The sequence below is a fragment of the Arvicola amphibius genome, chromosome 6 (genome assembly GCF_903992535.2).
Source record: "Arvicola amphibius chromosome 6, mArvAmp1.2, whole genome shotgun sequence".
Classification (NCBI taxonomy): Eukaryota; Metazoa; Chordata; class Mammalia; order Rodentia; family Cricetidae; genus Arvicola; species Arvicola amphibius.
Window position 1 is genome coordinate 119,746,062 of NC_052052.2, and position 18,569 is coordinate 119,764,630.

At 34.7% G+C, this 18,569-nt stretch overlaps 1 protein-coding gene across 4 annotated transcripts in view; it reads right to left on the reverse strand.

Annotated features, from left to right (window-relative positions):
• Cdk13 (cyclin dependent kinase 13) overlaps nt 1-18,569 on the reverse strand; it is a 101,342-nt gene that overhangs the window by 18,520 nt on the left and 64,253 nt on the right. For all 4 annotated transcript variants that reach the window (XM_038335064.2, XM_038335066.2, XM_038335065.2 and 1 more), the window contains 4 exons: nt 14,390-14,579; nt 13,583-13,639; nt 2,887-2,988; nt 2,715-2,792 (listed from right to left, as the gene is read on the reverse strand). In XM_038335064.2, coding sequence (XP_038190992.1) covers nt 2,715-2,792; nt 2,887-2,988; nt 13,583-13,639; nt 14,390-14,579 — 427 coding nt within the window. The remainder of the gene's footprint in view (nt 1-2,714; nt 2,793-2,886; nt 2,989-13,582; nt 13,640-14,389; nt 14,580-18,569) is intronic.

Here is an 18,569-nt window from a genome sequence, read left to right on the forward strand (position 1 = left end):
AAGTACACATGAGAATAGCAAGTATAATACACTAAATAAATAAACCAGTAATGGTTTATTACCATTAGTGAGTATTGTGTACTTTAATGATTGTGGTAGTTTGAACATAATTGGCCCCCATAAGCTTATAGAGAGTGGCACTTTTAGGAGGTGTGGTCTGTTGGCAGAAGTGGGGTTAGGCCTTGAGGTCTCCTATGCTCAAGTTATACTTAGTAAAGTTCACATCTGTCTGTCAGTTCCTGCTGTCTGTGGATCAAAGATGTAGAATTCTCAGCTCCTTCTCAGCACCATGTCTGCCTGCATGCTGCCATGTCTCCTCATAATGATAATGTCCTGAACCTCTGACTTGCAAGCCACCCAATTAAAGGTTTTCCTTTTATAAGAGTTGTGGTCATGGTGTCTCTTAACAGCAACAGAAATCCTAACTATCATAATGACTGTATGTACTATGCTTACAAATGACTAACACAGTAAGAGTGGGCATCCCAAACTGTAAGCCATCTGTGCAACACCATGTTTAAAAATAACTCTGATAGCATTGGTTGGTAGCAATTTTCAGCTTTATTGGTTCACCACTGTCCATACAATTTGTTGTTGACCAAAGGTCAGTAAACAGCACGCGACTGCATTGACGGCCATATTTTCTCCTAAGAAAATATTTAAACCATGACATTTTTATGTTTGATGTACAAAATTTGATTTGTCTATGTATGTCCCAGCAGGCACGTCCATGTGTAGTGACAGGTGTCTGGAGAGGATAGCTTTCAGAAATTAGTTCTCTCCTTCCATCATACTGGTCCTCTGATTCAAACTCAGGTCACTAGGCTTTGAGGCAAATGTCTTTTCTTTACCCATTGAACCATCTCCCCACCCCTACTGCTCTTTTTAAAATACGTATTTCACCTTCTAACTTTGTTCTATTTTATTTGAATATATTCTACTTAATTCTTTGGTAATTCTCATTTTTGGTGTATCCTAATATTTAACTAATGCTTATAAAAGTTTTATTAGCACTGAAAAGTATACTTGGAGCAACACTTCCTCTTGATTCTAGTTCACTTTTCTGTCTAACAAAAAGGAAAGATAAAAGCTTGATGTGTTCCTGGTAAACTGTACCTGCTTTGGCTGTATGTCCCTTAAATTTCATGTGTTAAAGAATTAACCCCAAAGTCCAATGTTAATGGAATTTGATAAATTCTGTGGGGTGGGAAAGTCAGTAGGACTCATTAATGAGTTACTGCAGGGCCATCTCTATTATAAAAACTAGCCTCTGCTTAGCTTTGTCTGTCTCTCCCTGTGTCATCTCAGGGCTTTTCAGAGTTTGCTATTAATAAAAGGACCTTGCCATCCATAGCTTCTCAATTCTGAACTGCCTTGAGAATCATAAGCTGAATTTCTATTCAGTATGTATTATCTAGCCTATGGCATTCGGGTAGTAACAAAAGGAAACAGGCTGACACACCCTTTTATCTTAATCATTTCATTAAAAGTTCCATGTCTGGACACCGGTAGGACATGTGCTTCAATTTTATGAGGCAACTGGCTGCCCTGGAATTGAAGCAGTGCTAGTAGTTCTAACTAGGGTACTTTTGACTATAGTGGACATGTTATCCCCAGAGAAAAGAGGCTCTAACATACCTTTTTGTTTCTATTCTGTGCTCTATAGCAGCAGAAGAAAAAATAATCTGATTTAATCTCTGGAAAGAACAATATTAAAGTTTCAGAGGGTGCTTTATTTTTTTCTTTTGAGGGGAGAATTAAGAGGTAGCTAAACTCTAACCCTGTAATGAACTTCTCTAAAGGCAGAATATCCATTCTCGAGACCTTTTCCTTTCATTAAAGTATCTTCTTTCTGGATGATATCTTTCAAATTTTTAAGATGAAGTTTGGAATCCTTCTCTGGTTATTGTCTGTTGCTTTATATTTATTTGTTTAGTCAGAAAAGAGAAATACTGTAAATTTGTGTCTCCTTTAAAATTCTCTACCAAAACACCTTATTCTCACTGATACGTTCATGCGCATCTTCTAAGTTCTAAATTTACGTTGTTATAGAGAAAACCAAACTCTTTTAAAAAATAAAAGAATTTAAAACTTGGTGAGATACTTTATACCTGTAATTTCAGCACTAAAGAGGCTAAGGCAAGAGAACTTCTAAGAGTTCAAGGTCAGCCTGAGCTACATAGTAAGCTCGAAGCCAGCCTGCACTAGAATGTGAAATCCCTTCTTCATAGGAAAAGACAAAGACAAAACAAAACAATTCTCTTAAAAAGCAATATAAACAGAAAGTTGACTAATGTGTATGAGTTATATCCTGACAGCCTACAAAAAATGACATACATTGATATGTATACACATATATTCTAGACACTGTTAAATGTAAACTTACCATGTGTACACAGAACGATTTGTTCTCCTACCTCACATTACTATTCCTTCTCAGTCCTATGAGGGACTAAGTTCTGTGTTTTAATCCATCTCTTCATTACAAAAACACCATAACAAAGACAGGAACAAACAAAAGCATCTTTAAAACCCTTAAGTTTCACGGGAACCAGTATCAGAGGGCACACACACACTCTAGTTTAACCTCCTTTCAGTAGTCACTAGACTGCAAGAGAACCGTGCTGCTCGCCTGAAGAGACAAGCCTGAAATGAGTTCAACACTCTGTGGAGCATGATGTCATCCATGCCCAGAACTGTCACCAGCTGCTTACCTTATTAGCTCCAGCTGTGCGAGTTCCTGGTTTGCTTGAAATATAGGCTTTTTAGTGAAGAGTTCACCAAGGATACATCTAGTAGAGAAAAGTAGAGCTGTCATTATTAAATTTTCTCATCTGAACTCATTATAAAACTTTTTAGTACCATAAGCCAATGTTCCTATCTTACCCACAGCTCCATACATCAATAGCTGGTGTATATCGTTCTTCTCCCAAGAGCAGTTCAGGTGGACGGTACCACAAAGTAATGACCTTGTTAGTATATGGGCGACTAAAAAACAAAACAAAACACACACACACAGATAGCACTCTTTAAAGTTAGCACTTGTAGTAAGAGATTCTCTTAAGAAATACTATTTTGGATAATCAAAGCAATCGTACAATTAGAATTAAAACTAAGGTATTTAATACACAACCAAACACATGGACAGTAAGCAGAAATTCCCTCAACACGAGAATATAAAAATAAGCAGTTAGCTATTAACTGTAATTTGGTCAAAAAGAAGCCACTCATCAACTTAATTGCTGAGCAATTATTTTCCTTTTCATAAAAGCTCTTTAAATGACTAATTCATAAAGAAATGGGTTCACAAACCTAGCATAGGACTAACGTAACAAAATGTAGTCCAAATTCAAGTTCAGATTACCTAACAAAAAACTGCTTTTGTTTTGGGTCTGAGGATTGAATACAAGACCTCTCAAGTGCTAGGCAAGTGTTCGACCCAATTCCCTAACAGAAGTATGCTCTTATTTGTTGATGAGATAGGGGCTCACTGTACAGACCAGACTGACCTTGAACTCATAGATCTTCTTGCCTCCTCTGTGTGGTAGGATTCAATGTGGGCACCACCACAGTTGGCCCCTAGCAAAAGTTTTTAACTAGATATATCATGGAAAGTATTTAACACATTTGGATACATTCTGGTTTGTGAAAATAAAGTACATACTGACTACAAAATATTGATTAGTTGTGGTCTAGTCTACACAGAACCACAAGCTACAACTATGATGCTTCCATCAGAAAACTACAAAGAGATTGTGTTGCATTCTTATTTAAGCATAATTCCTTTTAAATCTGAAATTCCTTCCCCATTTTCTTACTATTAATTTTCTGATGCACAGCAAAAGATCTGAGAGCATAAGGTCTAAACTCTACTCTCAATAGTTATCAGACATGATTCTACTGTCTTAAACGCCATATATTTTCTATCTTCACTCAAGAGTGTAAAAGCTCATTCACAAACACAAAGCCCAGGAAAATATGGGTACAATGGAGTATAAGGTGAAGTGTGGATGAGCTGGCTGGGGGAGAAAAAAGCTTGGAAACATAGGAGGACTAGCTTTTACATTGTTTCAAGGGTCTATACAACTTGAAGCCTATATAGCTGCTAAGATTGAAACTAGGCTAACTACTCTCAAAGAAATATTTAAATTAATATAAATCTCTAATATTTTAAATTTTAAAAAATGAATGCTTAGAGAAACTTTATCCTAGTGATATTTTATTTAAACGAAGTATTCAAAATAAAAAATTAGTATACATGCCATATATCAAATTCTATGCAATTTATTACATAGTCACTTTTAGCTTTAAGTTTGGCTAACTGCCTTTATCAAATTTAGAATATTAACTTTCAAAATGATTAAACACAAAACTACACAAAGTACAGTTCTAAGTGTATTACAAAGCATTTAATGTACAGTTAATTGTTTTGTTTTCTAAGTATTTCTAAAATGTTAGTTTTTATCAAATACCCTCTGCTCATTTAGTAACACATTTCAATGCTTTACTTCTATACAATCTTAGGAATTTCAGAGTTTGGGGGAGGAGTATTCAGGGGAATAGATTCAGTTGTGGTGTTCCCTATTTTAAGTTTGACAAGATCATTCTATGAAATTCAAAAACATTAATGTAAAAGGACACACCTAAGCAAGATTAAATGCTTAGTTTCTCTAACAATATATAATAAAATCTCTAGTGATTTCTTTCATTGTATAATTTGTAGGATTTTTGAGAAGGAAAGCCTTCAGGGTACTCAGGAGAAATCTGGGTCATTCTGTCAATACCTACCTAGCTGCTTCAGGGAGATGACCCAGGGGGTTTTCTCTGCTGTTGTAGGTGAGGAATGGACATAGGCTCTTCAAGTAGCCCTCAAGTAGACCTCAACCTAAAACTTCCTGTCTTAGCCTCCTAGGTGCCAAGGTGACAGACAGTATGCCATGATAGCTAGACACAAACTATTAACAAACTCATCTTAAATACACTGTTTTAAACAATTTCAACAGTTATAACCTAAGTCTGAGTCACAACTACTATGTCAACAGCATAGTCATGGGTTTTCTCATCCCTAAAATACCCTTGTCTATCTTCTCTTTAAAGATATTTTGTTTTAAAAACATAAAACCAGGTCATATTCCACTGCAAATAAATAAAATTTATCTTATTCCTGTGGCCCTACAGAACTTCAGACTCTTCAACACCAGGGTGCTTCCCAGGAGCTGAGCTTCTCTTACTGGAATATTCTTTGCATGGGTCTTCATTAAATTTTCTTTCTTCATCCTCAGATGTTAGTTCCAATTTACTTCTTCAAAAACAGCTATGCTAACTATCCTATCAAACATTCCTTCAGATACTGTCACATGGCCAGAATTCTATAGTCATCATTTTATTTGAGCTGTAGTACTATTTAAATCCTTAATTTCTCTGAATACCATGTAAAAGAAACAGGGATTTAGTCTGTCCTTTATAGTTCCAATGTCTAGTCCTTGGATACTTATTTTATCACACTCTGTCCAAATAAGAACTTGTGTATACTTTTAAATGACTGGCATGCTGTAACTACTTAACAGTAAGTACAAACTTTTTTTCCCTCATGCCCTTTCTTTTCCTTCATACTTCTTGATACTTTCACATTCCTTTTTACCTTGTAAGGAAATAGTTTCAATTCCTGTAACATAATGCTATACATTGAAAAACTCATTTTTCCCAATAGAGGATGTCTTCATACTAAGACCACTTGTCTACTTTGAAATGTTCAAGTTTTTAAGTATCTATAAGAACCTACATCATAGCTTTCAAAAGTGAATTTGCTACCTTCTGCTGAAAACTGCTTTACTCTTCCTGTCTCCACAAACAGCAGTCATCCTCTAGGATGTGTTCCTTTCTTCTAGAGCAGCTGCCCTGCTCTAGACAGGACACTTCAAATCCTCACTCATGAGCTGTGGCCATGCAACCAAGTGCATTCCACTGGAGCAGGAATACTCATGCTAAGAGCTTTTCCAGTCATGTATCTCAGTATCAATACCACCCCCTTCTTTTCGTATTTCTGTTAGCAGCCTTAGAAGGTATGTGTAAAAGACGGCAATCTTCCAGCCAGGTCTTCTGGGTGACTATATGAAACAGTTGCCATTTGAACTGATGCTATGGTTAAGTATTAATGGTGCAACGAGGTAAGCAACAATCAATTAACATTAAATGAGAAATTATAATAATTTGAGCCATTACTAAATTTTTACAATAGCTTTGCCTCTCCTAAATGTAAATGTATTCAGCTATTTAAGCAGAAACCTTATATGTAGGAGTGTAGACAGATTTTTCACAACAGGTAATGGGCTCTAACTATTCTCCAGTAAAGAACCTTATTACATAATTCACCTCTTTCTAAAACATAGTCCACTGCCTAGTTCTAGCCATAATAATTTTTATCAAAATTTAGTGCAACAGCCTTCTAATCAATTTTTTTTTGCTTCTAGATTTTTCAAGAATAATTCGTTCTCCAAAACACAGTCAAAACGATAGTCTTAAAACATAATATTATGGCACATTGCTTCTAGTGTCCTTTGTCTAGTGCACAAGGTTAAAAAAAATCCTTTATTAATAGGAGTTCTTGCTCCAACCACACTGAATCTTTAGTTCTCTGAAATTAAAAAAAAAGCCACAAAAAACCAAAACAAAGAAAAAACTTTTGAAGAAGTGAATGTTGCTTTCATGCTTTAAACTTCTTTAACATTCCTAAAATCTCAGAAGTCAACAGGCTACAAACAGGAGGACTTTCAGTTTAAGGCCAGCCTGGGATATACAATAAAAAAGTAGGTTGGTGTTCTAGTTCTATCCCAGACCCCAGCCATACCCCATTTTTCATTTTACTATTAAGTGGAGAGGGGAGAGAGAACACACTGAGAAAGTATGCAGGCAGAAAGACTTTCATCATAAAAGCAAATTTCAACTTAGGGAGAGTTAGGAGACCACTGAAGCCAATCTCACGAACCACATCACTCAATAGTTTATATAGTATTACCAAAAAAAGTTACATGTTATGACTATGTTGTTGTATTTGTAATAGGTAAAGCTCAAAGTAAATGAGATTGAAATTATGTTTAGAAGTAAAAAGAATTTAAATCTTAAGAAACTGTAAGAATTGTAATCTGAAGAGATAATCCAAATGCAGAAATAGCTGAAAATCAGGAATCGTCAAAAACTAGTCTTTCCAACTTGGTCTTCCTGTTCTGGGTACCTAATGTCAACATCCTAAAGAGACCTTGTTTACACCATAGAAAATATTAAAAAGACAACACATACATATTTTTCTTCATGGATTACAAAAAATATTATACTTTTGAAAAGAGTTAATCCTATCTTTTTACAAAAATCAGATTTTGAAGATACAGCACTAAAAAAAATAATTTGATTGTAGGCAGTTAATCACTTAGGAAAAGGGACAGACTGAGAATATGAATCATTTTAATTTATTTCCATACTTAAAGTTCTAAGTAATAAATTCCATAATCTAATCAGACAGATACACAAACTCCATCTGTCATTAAATTAGAATAGCGCATTCAAGAAGCTGCTATTTACAGGTGGCAAAACTAAACTTTATAAATACTTCAGAAATAAGGGTCTAAAGTCAGTTTACTCTCAATTGCGCTTTCTATTAGGTATCTTCTCGAGAAAACACTACCAGTTTTAGGTTTAATTTACAGTGCTAGGAATTAGCCCCAGTACCCTGAGCATGCTGGCCAAGTACTTTACTACCAAAGCAACCTCTGGCCTCCATTACCAGCTTTTGAAAAAGCAGCTGACATTATCACTTTATCAGTAAGGAAAGAAATATCTGGATAGGCTGGAAACAATACCAGAAAAAAAAAAAAAAAAAGCCTTAAAAAAAAATTATCAGAATAGCTAGGGGTTTTTGGTTTTGTTTCCACTTTTTAGCTTCCTAGTTTGGTATTTAAGGGAGTTCTTAAGCTATCCAAATATAACAACTAAACATGACTATGGTGGTAAAAAAATGAATATTCTGTAATTTGCTAATCTACTTCTTAAAAACATATATATGACTGGAGAGTTGGGAGGACAAAGCCAGTTAAATTCAGCAAATCTGGGACTGAAGATGGCTCAGTGGTTAATTAAGAGCACTGGCTACACTCTTCAGAGAACCCAGGTCTAAATCCCAGCACCCATATGGAAGTTCCAAATCGCCTTTAAAAAAAAACAAAAAAAACAAAAAAAAACAAAAAAAAAAAAACAAAACCCATCTTTAACTCCAACTCAAGGGTATTCAAGTCTTCTAGCCTCTTTGAGTACTGCACACACATGGTGCATATACATACATGCATACAAAATACTCATTCAAATAAATTCAGCAAACTCTTTGCTATAAAACAGCTACAAAAATTGTTGCTAGCCTAATGGTACCCTTTAAAGCACCTTGTGAGGCTCCTAGTACTCTCTACCTGAAAGGTCCTTTCACAATATCAAGGTATGATGCAGGGGCTTAACCAAAAAAAAAAAAAAAAAAAACTATAAAGAACAGTGTTTCTGCCAAAAACTCCAGATTTACTTCCTAGCTCTATTGGCTCTATTGGGAACTGGCTGGCAGTGTGACAAAAGCCTTGTGTTTGACTTGTGAAAAATAAAGACACTTACTTATACCACTCATCTGTGAAGACTTTACAAATAATTATTGTGAAGCTAGCTACTTCAAAATAAATCAACATATAAAGATCTTCCCTTTTTTCTTTTCTTTAAACAATTCAAAATTGAATTAGGTACTGCGTTAAGCATTAATGGGTGTTCACTCTGCTTCGCTGCATCCCACCCTTGAATTCATTAAAGTCTTCAAATAAAGATCAGAAAATAGGTATAGAAATTATTAAAAGAGCACTCAAAATTCCTGCAATGACTACTGCTAAGAATGCAAGTGTTGAAGGATCTTTGATAGTTGAGAAAATTCTGCAGAGTTCCTCAGAAGTTGGTTATGATGCTATGCTTCGAGATTTGGTTTAAAAAGGAATCACTGATCCAGCATTGGCTGTAAGAACTACATTACTGGGTGCTGCTGGGGTGGCCTCCTTGCTAACTACAGCAGAAGTAGTAGTGACTGAAATTCCAAAAGAAAAGAATCCTGGAATAGGTGCAATGGGGGAATGTGAGGGAGAATGGGAGATGGCATGTTCTAATTCCTAGAATAGCGCTTTACCCTTATCAATGAACTGTGACAGAAGGCTCAAGGACCAGGTCCCTCACTGATAACTTCAGAGAAGTCATCTGAAGAAAATGACTGAAGAGAAGGCTGGCTGGTCACTATAACCACTAGTTGTTGGTTTCCATTGACAATACATAATGGTTTACTGCTGTCATTGCCCATGCCTACAGATAATTTATTTTGTATTTTTGAATAAAGACATTTGTACATTCCTGAATTAAACACTTAAATATCAAAGTTTTCAAAATAAAACAACAAGAATTACAATTGCATATAAAAGAAAAACAATTTCTGTGACCCACAAAAACATTTCAGAACACTGTGTTTAGGGAATTTAAGTTCAACAATGCTACTATGGGGACGTGGCTGGAAAAGGCAGTGTCTAGTAATGGGAGAAGAGAATAAATGAAACAAAGAAACTAAATGCAGGGAATATTTTTACAGATATGTATGGTTGATAATATATATGCATATACACAGACACACATATGACACAAATGTCTGTGGAAACAAATAGATAATTAAAGAAAAGTAGTATCTTGTTTTTCTGGCACAGTAGACAGGGCTTAATTTAAGATATGCAGATCATGTAGGTGGAAACGTGCAGCAAATGCATGATAGCACACACACAAAATTAACACTGGAAATTTAGGTCTGTAGTGAGAACGTGAATGAGATTTCCAAGGAGGTGGTGGTAATAAGACAATAGAAAAATGCTAGAAAATTTAATTGCCTTTCCTATTTTACATAATCAAAATGGAGAGTATATGAGAGAAAAAAGTTGCAAATTTATTTTGATTTTACAATGACATCATTGACCTGAGTAAGGTTTCCATCTCTGAAGACTTCTGAGGTACACTATTCACTGTCATGTATATCCGTCTGGGATAGTCTTTCTCTTGTCTTACTGTCATGTTTGGTCTCCAGCCTCCCATAAGACCCTCAGCATTACCTGGAAACCCCAGAGCTCCCTGCAGTACAATAGGACAGTTCTGCAGGTCAGAGTTCCCTTCTCCCAGAACACATTCCATGTTTTAAAGTATACGAAATAAAGCATTGTTTCCATCTTGAAAATGACAATTCTAAATTTAGGGGACAATGAGCCCTTCTTAAAGTCCCTAAACAAGTGGCAAGGCAGGAATAGCCACTAGATGGCAAACAAGGCTTTTAACTCATTCTGCCTGAGAATGGATTAGCAAGTGTTAAAACCCTTTCCCTTCTTCCTCTTCTCGATGAGAGTACAAAGAAATGCAGCAGACTTTGAGTACTATTTAAGAAGTTTTATGTTGATAATGGCAACTTTTGAAAACATAACAGGTATGTATATTTGTTAATTTGTTTGAAAACTTTGTAGGAACATTGAAGGATTTGGGGTTTTGGTAGTTTTGTGTATTGAACGAACAGCCTCAAACACACTAGACAGGTGCTCTACTACTAGGCAACATTTTGAGCCCAGGAATTGGAGATGTAAAAATTTTTTCTTCCTTATTTTATATGTATGAGCGTTTTGCCTGTATATCATTATGTGCTCCATATGCATGCCTAGTGGCCATAGAGGTCAAAACCAGAGATGGCATTAGATACCCTGGAATTGGAGTTCCAGGTGGTAGTGGGGTATCATGTGACTGCTAGAAGCCAAACCTGGGTCCTCTGCAAGAGCAACAAGTCCTCTCAACTACTAAGCCATCTCATCCAGACCCAGTTTTGGAAATGTTAAATCCATTATAATAATATTTAGAGTATGAAACTCATTAACTGGCTTAACCAACATTTCACAGCAACACTGATGTAGTGGCAGAAATACCACATGGAGGCCATTTCAAGGCGTAACTGAACTACACAGTTATGTCTGAGCCTGACCTAGAATATATATATATATATATATATATATATATATATATATTTATTGAAACTCTTGTCTCAAGAAACAGTATTTTATAACTGAATAAGGATAACAAAAAGACTATAATCAGTTTCTCATTTTAGGACTATAATTGTTTTTCTTCAAACTTCAAAACAGCAATAGAAGTGCTATTATAATTTTTCCTCTAGAAAAAGCAATTTATTTCAGTTTTTGTGGATATGCTTTTTTGTCCTATGAGAAAAGACACACACACACACACACGGAGCTATACAATATTTTTTCTTGAACATCTATCCCAAGTATACAGGGATATCTTCAATAAAAAGAACTTTTTAGCTATAAAAGGTAATTATTCTAATATGAACCATAACAAGAAAGAAAGAAAATTACATTGAAGTATAACTGACTGCACCTAGGACAAATACAACTACAGTGAAATATCAAGATATTAAGAAAATAGAGTCCTGGGCTGAAGAGTTGGCTCAGAGGTTAAGAGCACTGACTGTTCTTCCAGAGGTCCTGAGTTCAATTCCCAGCAACCACATGGTAGCTCACAACCATCTGTAATGAAATCTGGTACCCTCTTCTTGCCTGCAGGCATACATGCAGACAGAACAATGTAAACAAAATAAATAAATAATTATTTTAAAAAAAAGAAAAGAAAAAATAGAGTCCTTAACCAAATAACCTCTGCCCCCAAGAATAGCCAGACTGGTCAGAAATTTAAAAATAGTTATTCAAATAAAGCTTTAGATTAAGCAACATTAAAATCAGTTCCTTTACAAATTCTATCAAAAGAAACTTTATTATATTATAAAAACATTTAAAAATTTAGAGCCAGGCACAGACACACATCTTTAATATTAACACTTAGAAAGTGGGAGTAGTTGGGTCAGAGTTAAAGGCCAGTCTGGGTTATATAAATATGACTTGAAAACCCAAACTATATATCGCTTCTTCACCACGTCAAAACATTCACATCAGCAGACACAACAGACTGTGTTCAACCCCACAGAACTGATGAGGAAAGTATGCCATATATGCACATAAACTATCATGAAGGTGAGTAGAGAAGGAGGTGGGAGGATGTGGGAGTTGGGGAAGTGGAAAGAACAGCACCAAAATATAGTATATGAAAAAAATCCAATAAAAAAGAAGTTATAAAAAATAATAAATATCATGTTGTTCAATGTGATGCCATGATGAACCTGAAGGTGATCAAGTTAAATAAGCCAGGCACAGAAGACAAAGATCCCACAACCTCACTTGTATATAGAAATTAAAATACAGACTTTGCAATTAATGGTAAGAATAAGTTCAAGAGATTTATCAAACAACTTGAGGAGTATAATAACAGTTCAATATCTTCTTTAAAATTACTGAGATTTTAAGTGTTCCTATCACAAAAAATGACATAAGACATTAGCTAATTAGTCTGCTAATTCTACAATTTTATATATAGTTCAAAATAATTTATTGGATATAATTTTATAAACCAATTAAATAATTTTAAAAATACAACATTTATTTCATGAAGAATTTATAATTACACAAATGTATAAGTAAAAGAAGGAAAAAATGACTACACTGACTATATTTACTAAACTGAATCAATGACACAGCTTACAAATTATTTCAACAAAACATTTATTTTGAAAGTCTGTATTAATTCAAATAAGAGTCCTATTTCTTTACCACCAGACATAAAGAGAACCAGTCACACCGCAACTTTAGTCAGAGAAGCTCCATCTTTCTCTGTCTTACACACTGAACTTCCTCACAACTGCTTGCTTAAATAGTTCAAGGGAGTTGGAAAAAAAAGACTACTGTAAATATAAGTAAACGAAAACAAAAATGGTGAAGTTTAAAATAATAAAACAAAGTTTTAGAATTTATATGTACTATTTACAAAGCATATACCAAACTTTACTATTAAATACATAATTAAGAACCTTAATGTCTAGACCCACACTAAAAATTTAAGTATTAGTTTAAAAAAATTTTAAGTTCATGAAGTCATATTTAACATCATACATTTTAATAAAATTTTACTATCCACCATTTAAGCATCAAATTTATTTAAAAACTGAATATACAAAATTATAAAATTAAATCAGCCAAACCAATTTTTCTTTATTATTACTCAGGGAACATAAGTGTCTATATTTTTAAAAAACAAGCAAACAAACAAACCAGCTGGAGAAATAGCTCAACAAGCACCTGTTGCTTTTTCAGACAACCTAGGCTCAGTTCCCAGCACCCACATGGTAGTTCACAACCCTCTGTAACTCCAGTTTCAGAGGCTCCAAAAGATCTCTTTTAACCTCCATAGGTACAAAACATGCATGCGGTACACATACATACATGTGGCCAAAAACTCATACACATAAAATCAAATTTTAAAAAATTAACATTATAAATTTAGCGTCTAAAAAAAAAGAAAAAAGAAAAGTAAATTTAGCATCTAAAACTGAACTTCATGCTTACAAAAATTCATCTCAAAGTATTCTTACCTTTCTTCTGAGCTATATAAACGAGCAAGTCCAAAATCTGCAAGCTTTATTTGTCCTCTGGTAGAAATAAGACAAAGTAAAAAAGCATTAGTCTATCATGAATATATATATATATATATATATATATAATATTATATTATATTCCTGGTGCTCAATTAAGACACAGTAAAAAAACAAACAAATTCTCTCATTAAAATGCTGTTCTACACGCAAAGTTAGCTAGTGGAAAATGTACAAGGCAAATTTACAAAGTAACAAGTAGCATATTGCTTTGGATAGTTTCTTTTTGTTGTTGTTATACACCCATTCAATCATCCACATCTACAAGTTCTTAATTTTCAGATTCAACCAGTTGTATATCAAAACGATTAGAGGGACTATATTGTCCTAAAGATGTACAATCATGTGTAATATTTCCTAAAAGACAGTGTACCAGCTATTTACAAAGCATTTATATTTTTAAAGTAGACAAATACTACCTTATTTTATGAAGGGCCTAATGATTCTATAAAAGGATACAGTGTTAAGGGTGCTCTTAGAAACAACCCCCAAAGTAGCCCAATACACCACTATTATCTCAGTGGCAGTAGTGTGACACTATCGCAGGTTTAAGGAAGTACCTCAGTGATGCATAGGCAGAACACTTATTCAAGTAGACAGTACTCAAGAACTAAGTCACCGTGTCTGAAATTTATACTTAAGCTGACTGTTGTTCATTACCCAAAAAATCTGATGCAATAAAAATGAATTTTATAGGAAGTTATATATTACATTAACACTTTAAATACATAAAGCTCATAGTCATACCTATTATTTAGAAGGATATTTGAACATTTAATATCTCTATGCAAAAAGTTCTTCTTATGACAATAATCCAGGCCTTCCATAAGCTGTCTCATAAAAGATTTTATATGATTTTCATTAAAATGAACCAAGCCTGACTCCAGTAGTCCCATCAGATCATGGTCCATATATTCAAATACCAGGTAAAATGCACCTGAGAAAGAGAACAATTAACATATTAAAGATTTTTATTCCTACAATCTATCTAGATGCTCAAAATTTTTAATAAAATATTGATATGGGGGATTATCCTTGAAAATAATACTTTGTCATGTATTTATGAAACTTGTTTATTCTCTCACTACTAAGTATTAAAAATATCTCAAAAGACAGTAAAAGTAGTTTTCTTCTAAAAATATTTATTATAATACAGATCAACTCTATTCATCTCCACATTTTATAGTTTCGATCTGATTAAATTCTTACCAATATCAGACAAATTGTTTTTCAGTAGAAAGTGAATAAAATCTGTATGCTTCAAAGAAAATCTAAAAGTTTAGAGAACTGGTTTTAATGTAAGGATGTGAGCCCAAACAGACCAAAGTCATCTTTAGATAGCATCTATTAAATTTTCAACAGACACATAATTTGTTTAAAAGACAGTGTTTAGTGTTTAAAAATCTTAAATAAAATAAAACATATACAAACTGAACCCAAAGCTATACAAACAAATAGTACAATCAAGTAAAACTTTATAGAGCAAGTTCCAGGAAAGCTATACAGAGGAACCCCATCTTGAAAAACAAAAACCGAAACAATCAAAAACCCTAACAAAGTCATGCATCCTCTGTGAAAAGAGGAAAATAGCACCATGCCCAAGACACCCACAGTTCACAATCAGCTCCTAACTCTAAACAGAGCAAAGAACTCTCAAAAATGATGCATCTAAGGATACTCTCTAAAAACTTATAGTGCCTCTGTGAAGAAAATAATCGGAGCACATTTAATAGGAAAATGCTAGGCATTTTGAGATAAAATCTTCATGGTTACTAATTCTGTGTAGACAAAGTTATATTTAGAAGGAAAATATTGTTACAGCTGGAAACTTAAAAGAATACAGAGGAAGTCACTGGATTAGAGAAAAAAAAAGCAAGATCATATACACAACCACAATTCATTAAAAGTAGGCTTTAAGGATTGGGGAGATGGATCAATGGCTAAGAGTGTTTGCTGCATAAACCTGAAAACCAGAGTTCAACTCTCCAGCACCCATGTAGCAAAAGCTGGGTGTGGCTGTGAGGGTTTATATAATCTGTGTTGGGGGTGAAGACAGGTAGGTTCTGAATACTCACTGGCTACCCAGGCTACCTGAAAGGCAAGCATCAGGTTCAATAAGAGAACCTATCTCAAGGGAGTAATTACATGGATATAGCAGGATCACCTTCTTCCTCCAGTTTCCCATGAGCACATCTAGGCATATGCATCCTAACACATGAATACACTACACACCCTCACAAAGAAAAAGTTTTTAATGATATAATAACAGAAAAACACAAATGACTAGAACTAACGAGAATTAAACATCAAAATAGAAAAAAATCTAAGCCAGGTGGTGGTGCATGCCTTTAATCCTAGCACTAGGATCTCTGTGAGTTCAAGGCCAGCCTAGTCTACAAAGCTGGCTTCAGGACACCCACAGCTGTTACATAAAGAAACCCTGTCACAAAACCAGACAGACAGACAGACAGACAGGGAGGGAGGGAGGGAGGGAGGGAGGGAGGGAGGGAGGGAGGGAGGGAGGGAGGGAGGAAGGAAGGAAGGAAGGCAGGCAGGCAGGCAGGCAGGCAGGCAGGCAGGCAGGCAGGCAGGCAGGCAAGCAAAGGAGACAGAGAGAAAGACAAACAGAGGAGAGACACAGAAAGATAGAAATCTATAATGTAATTTCAATAAAAGGACTGATGGTTAGGTTTTATTCTTTTGGCTGAAGGAGAAGGGCTGAAGGAGAGCACTTGAAAAAAATTATAAAGTCACCTTGAAGAAACTGTATCAGATCATTGGTCAAACACTGTTGAAAATACACTTTGCCATATAAGAAAGGAATATGGCAGGCAAGAATTCTACCACTGAACCACCCATGCCAAGACAGGGTAAGATGGTTTTTCAAACTTTCCTGCCTTACCCAAAGTTGGTTGCCCCAATGTTGCAAATGAGATTTTTGAGTAGCTGGTTGTCTCTGTCATTTCTGGTACTTTTTGGAAGTTAAATGATTTTACTTTCTGTTTACTCAGTAGTATTATTTCTCTTCTCAGGTCTTTTATGGGGTTGAAGATTAGATAGTCATAGTTAATTTTGTTTAATAATTAACCAAGTTATTTTTAATATAAGATTTAGTCCCCAAGGATAGGATAATTATTAAAATATTTAGCACTGTTTCTTGTTTGATTTTGTTTATGCTGGTTGTAAATCCAATTTTTATGTATGTTTTGCCTCTTCTTTTCCCTGGACAACACTTGCTGTGTTCTTATTATCTATAGTTTTTTTTTTTTTATTAGACTTAGAAATCTTTCATTTAGACAAAAGGGGGAGGTGCTGTTGGAACTCCTTCAGTCATACCAGCCCACTTTGGGCATGGCCTCATATACTATAAATACAGATGAAAAGCATGCATAGGCTCTTGACTGCTGGATTTGATTCCAGTTCTCATTGCACAAAGAGGACTGTAGATTGTTATTCTTTCTTTTAGTTTATCCCCAGATAAATAAAACTTTATTATCCTCCAAAAAAAAGGAATATGCCCTGTTCATGCTTAGAGAAAGACAGAACAGTGTAATAAATAAAATATACACCAGAAAACAGACTACAAATGCTTGCCGAATAATTAAGGAAACAGGAATTTTAATTCTAAAAAAGTAAAATATGACAGAAAAAACTCATTTAGATAAAATTATAACCCATAGGAGATAAGTAGTTACATCAAAGACAAACTAATGAAAATGTAACCAACAGATTCCTCTAAATAATGATTTAGGAATGCCACTGGACGACAATTCAGAATCAATAGGGGAAATGACAACTAGGAAAATATTTTCTGCAATGTAACAAAGCAAACATCTTTACTATAAAAGAAGGCCTTATAAGCCAGTACAAAAGAAACTCAACCCATAGAACAAGATGAGAAATAAAATAGATGATCAGATGGACACAATGGTATATGTCTATAATTTTAGCATTTTGGAAGCAAGAGAAAAACCAGAAGGTCAAAGTCATTCCCCAGCTCTGTATTAGGCTAAAGTAGAGCCTCCAATATTCAAAGAATGTCTGTGTCTCACTGCTACTCCAAATGAACAGATCAAAACAATATACATTTTCCAAGAGTATACAACATTAGCAAAGGTGAGAAAGGGAAGTATTAATACTTAGAAGATGTGTTTCATTTCTAATTGCACAGCTCACAGATTAACTCACTAGCTCACAGGTAGCTACTGAGGACTTGCGGCTAGTCCAAAATAGTTTTTAAGTATGAAATGTGCACAAGGTTTCTATTACTTAATATCTCATTAAAATGCTACACAACTAGGTGTGGTATATAAGCATTCAATATGCACACAGAAGAATCTCAATGCAAGGCCAAACTGCTTTATATAGCACGACTTTGCTCAGAAAATTCAATACTGGTAATAATTAATGACAATGGACTAGAGAGGTGACTCAATGGTTAAAATTCCTTGTTTCTCTTGCAGAAGACCTGAGTTCAATTCCTAGAACCCATTATCAAGCGGCTCACAGCTAGCTGTAATTATAGCTCTAGGGGATACATTCTCTTCTGGCTTCCATGAGCATTCATCCACATACACAGGCATGCATGCACACACAAATAAAAACAAATCCTTTAATGATAATATATGTTAAATTGATTATGCACTAAAATAACCTAAGACAACTTAGCAGACACTAGGCTAAAAATTATTAAAATTAGCTGGGTGTGGAAGCACATACCTTTAGTCCCAGCATTCAGGAGGCAGAGGCAGGCAGATTCCATGTTCAAGGCCAGCCTAATCTATAAAATGACTTTCCAGACAGCCAGGGCTACTCAGAAAAACCCTATCTCAAATAACAAAAAAAACTAAAATTGATTTAATTTCATCTGTTTCATTCTGAAACAAAATTACTAGATAACATTTCATTTTTAAATAAAGTTTCCCAT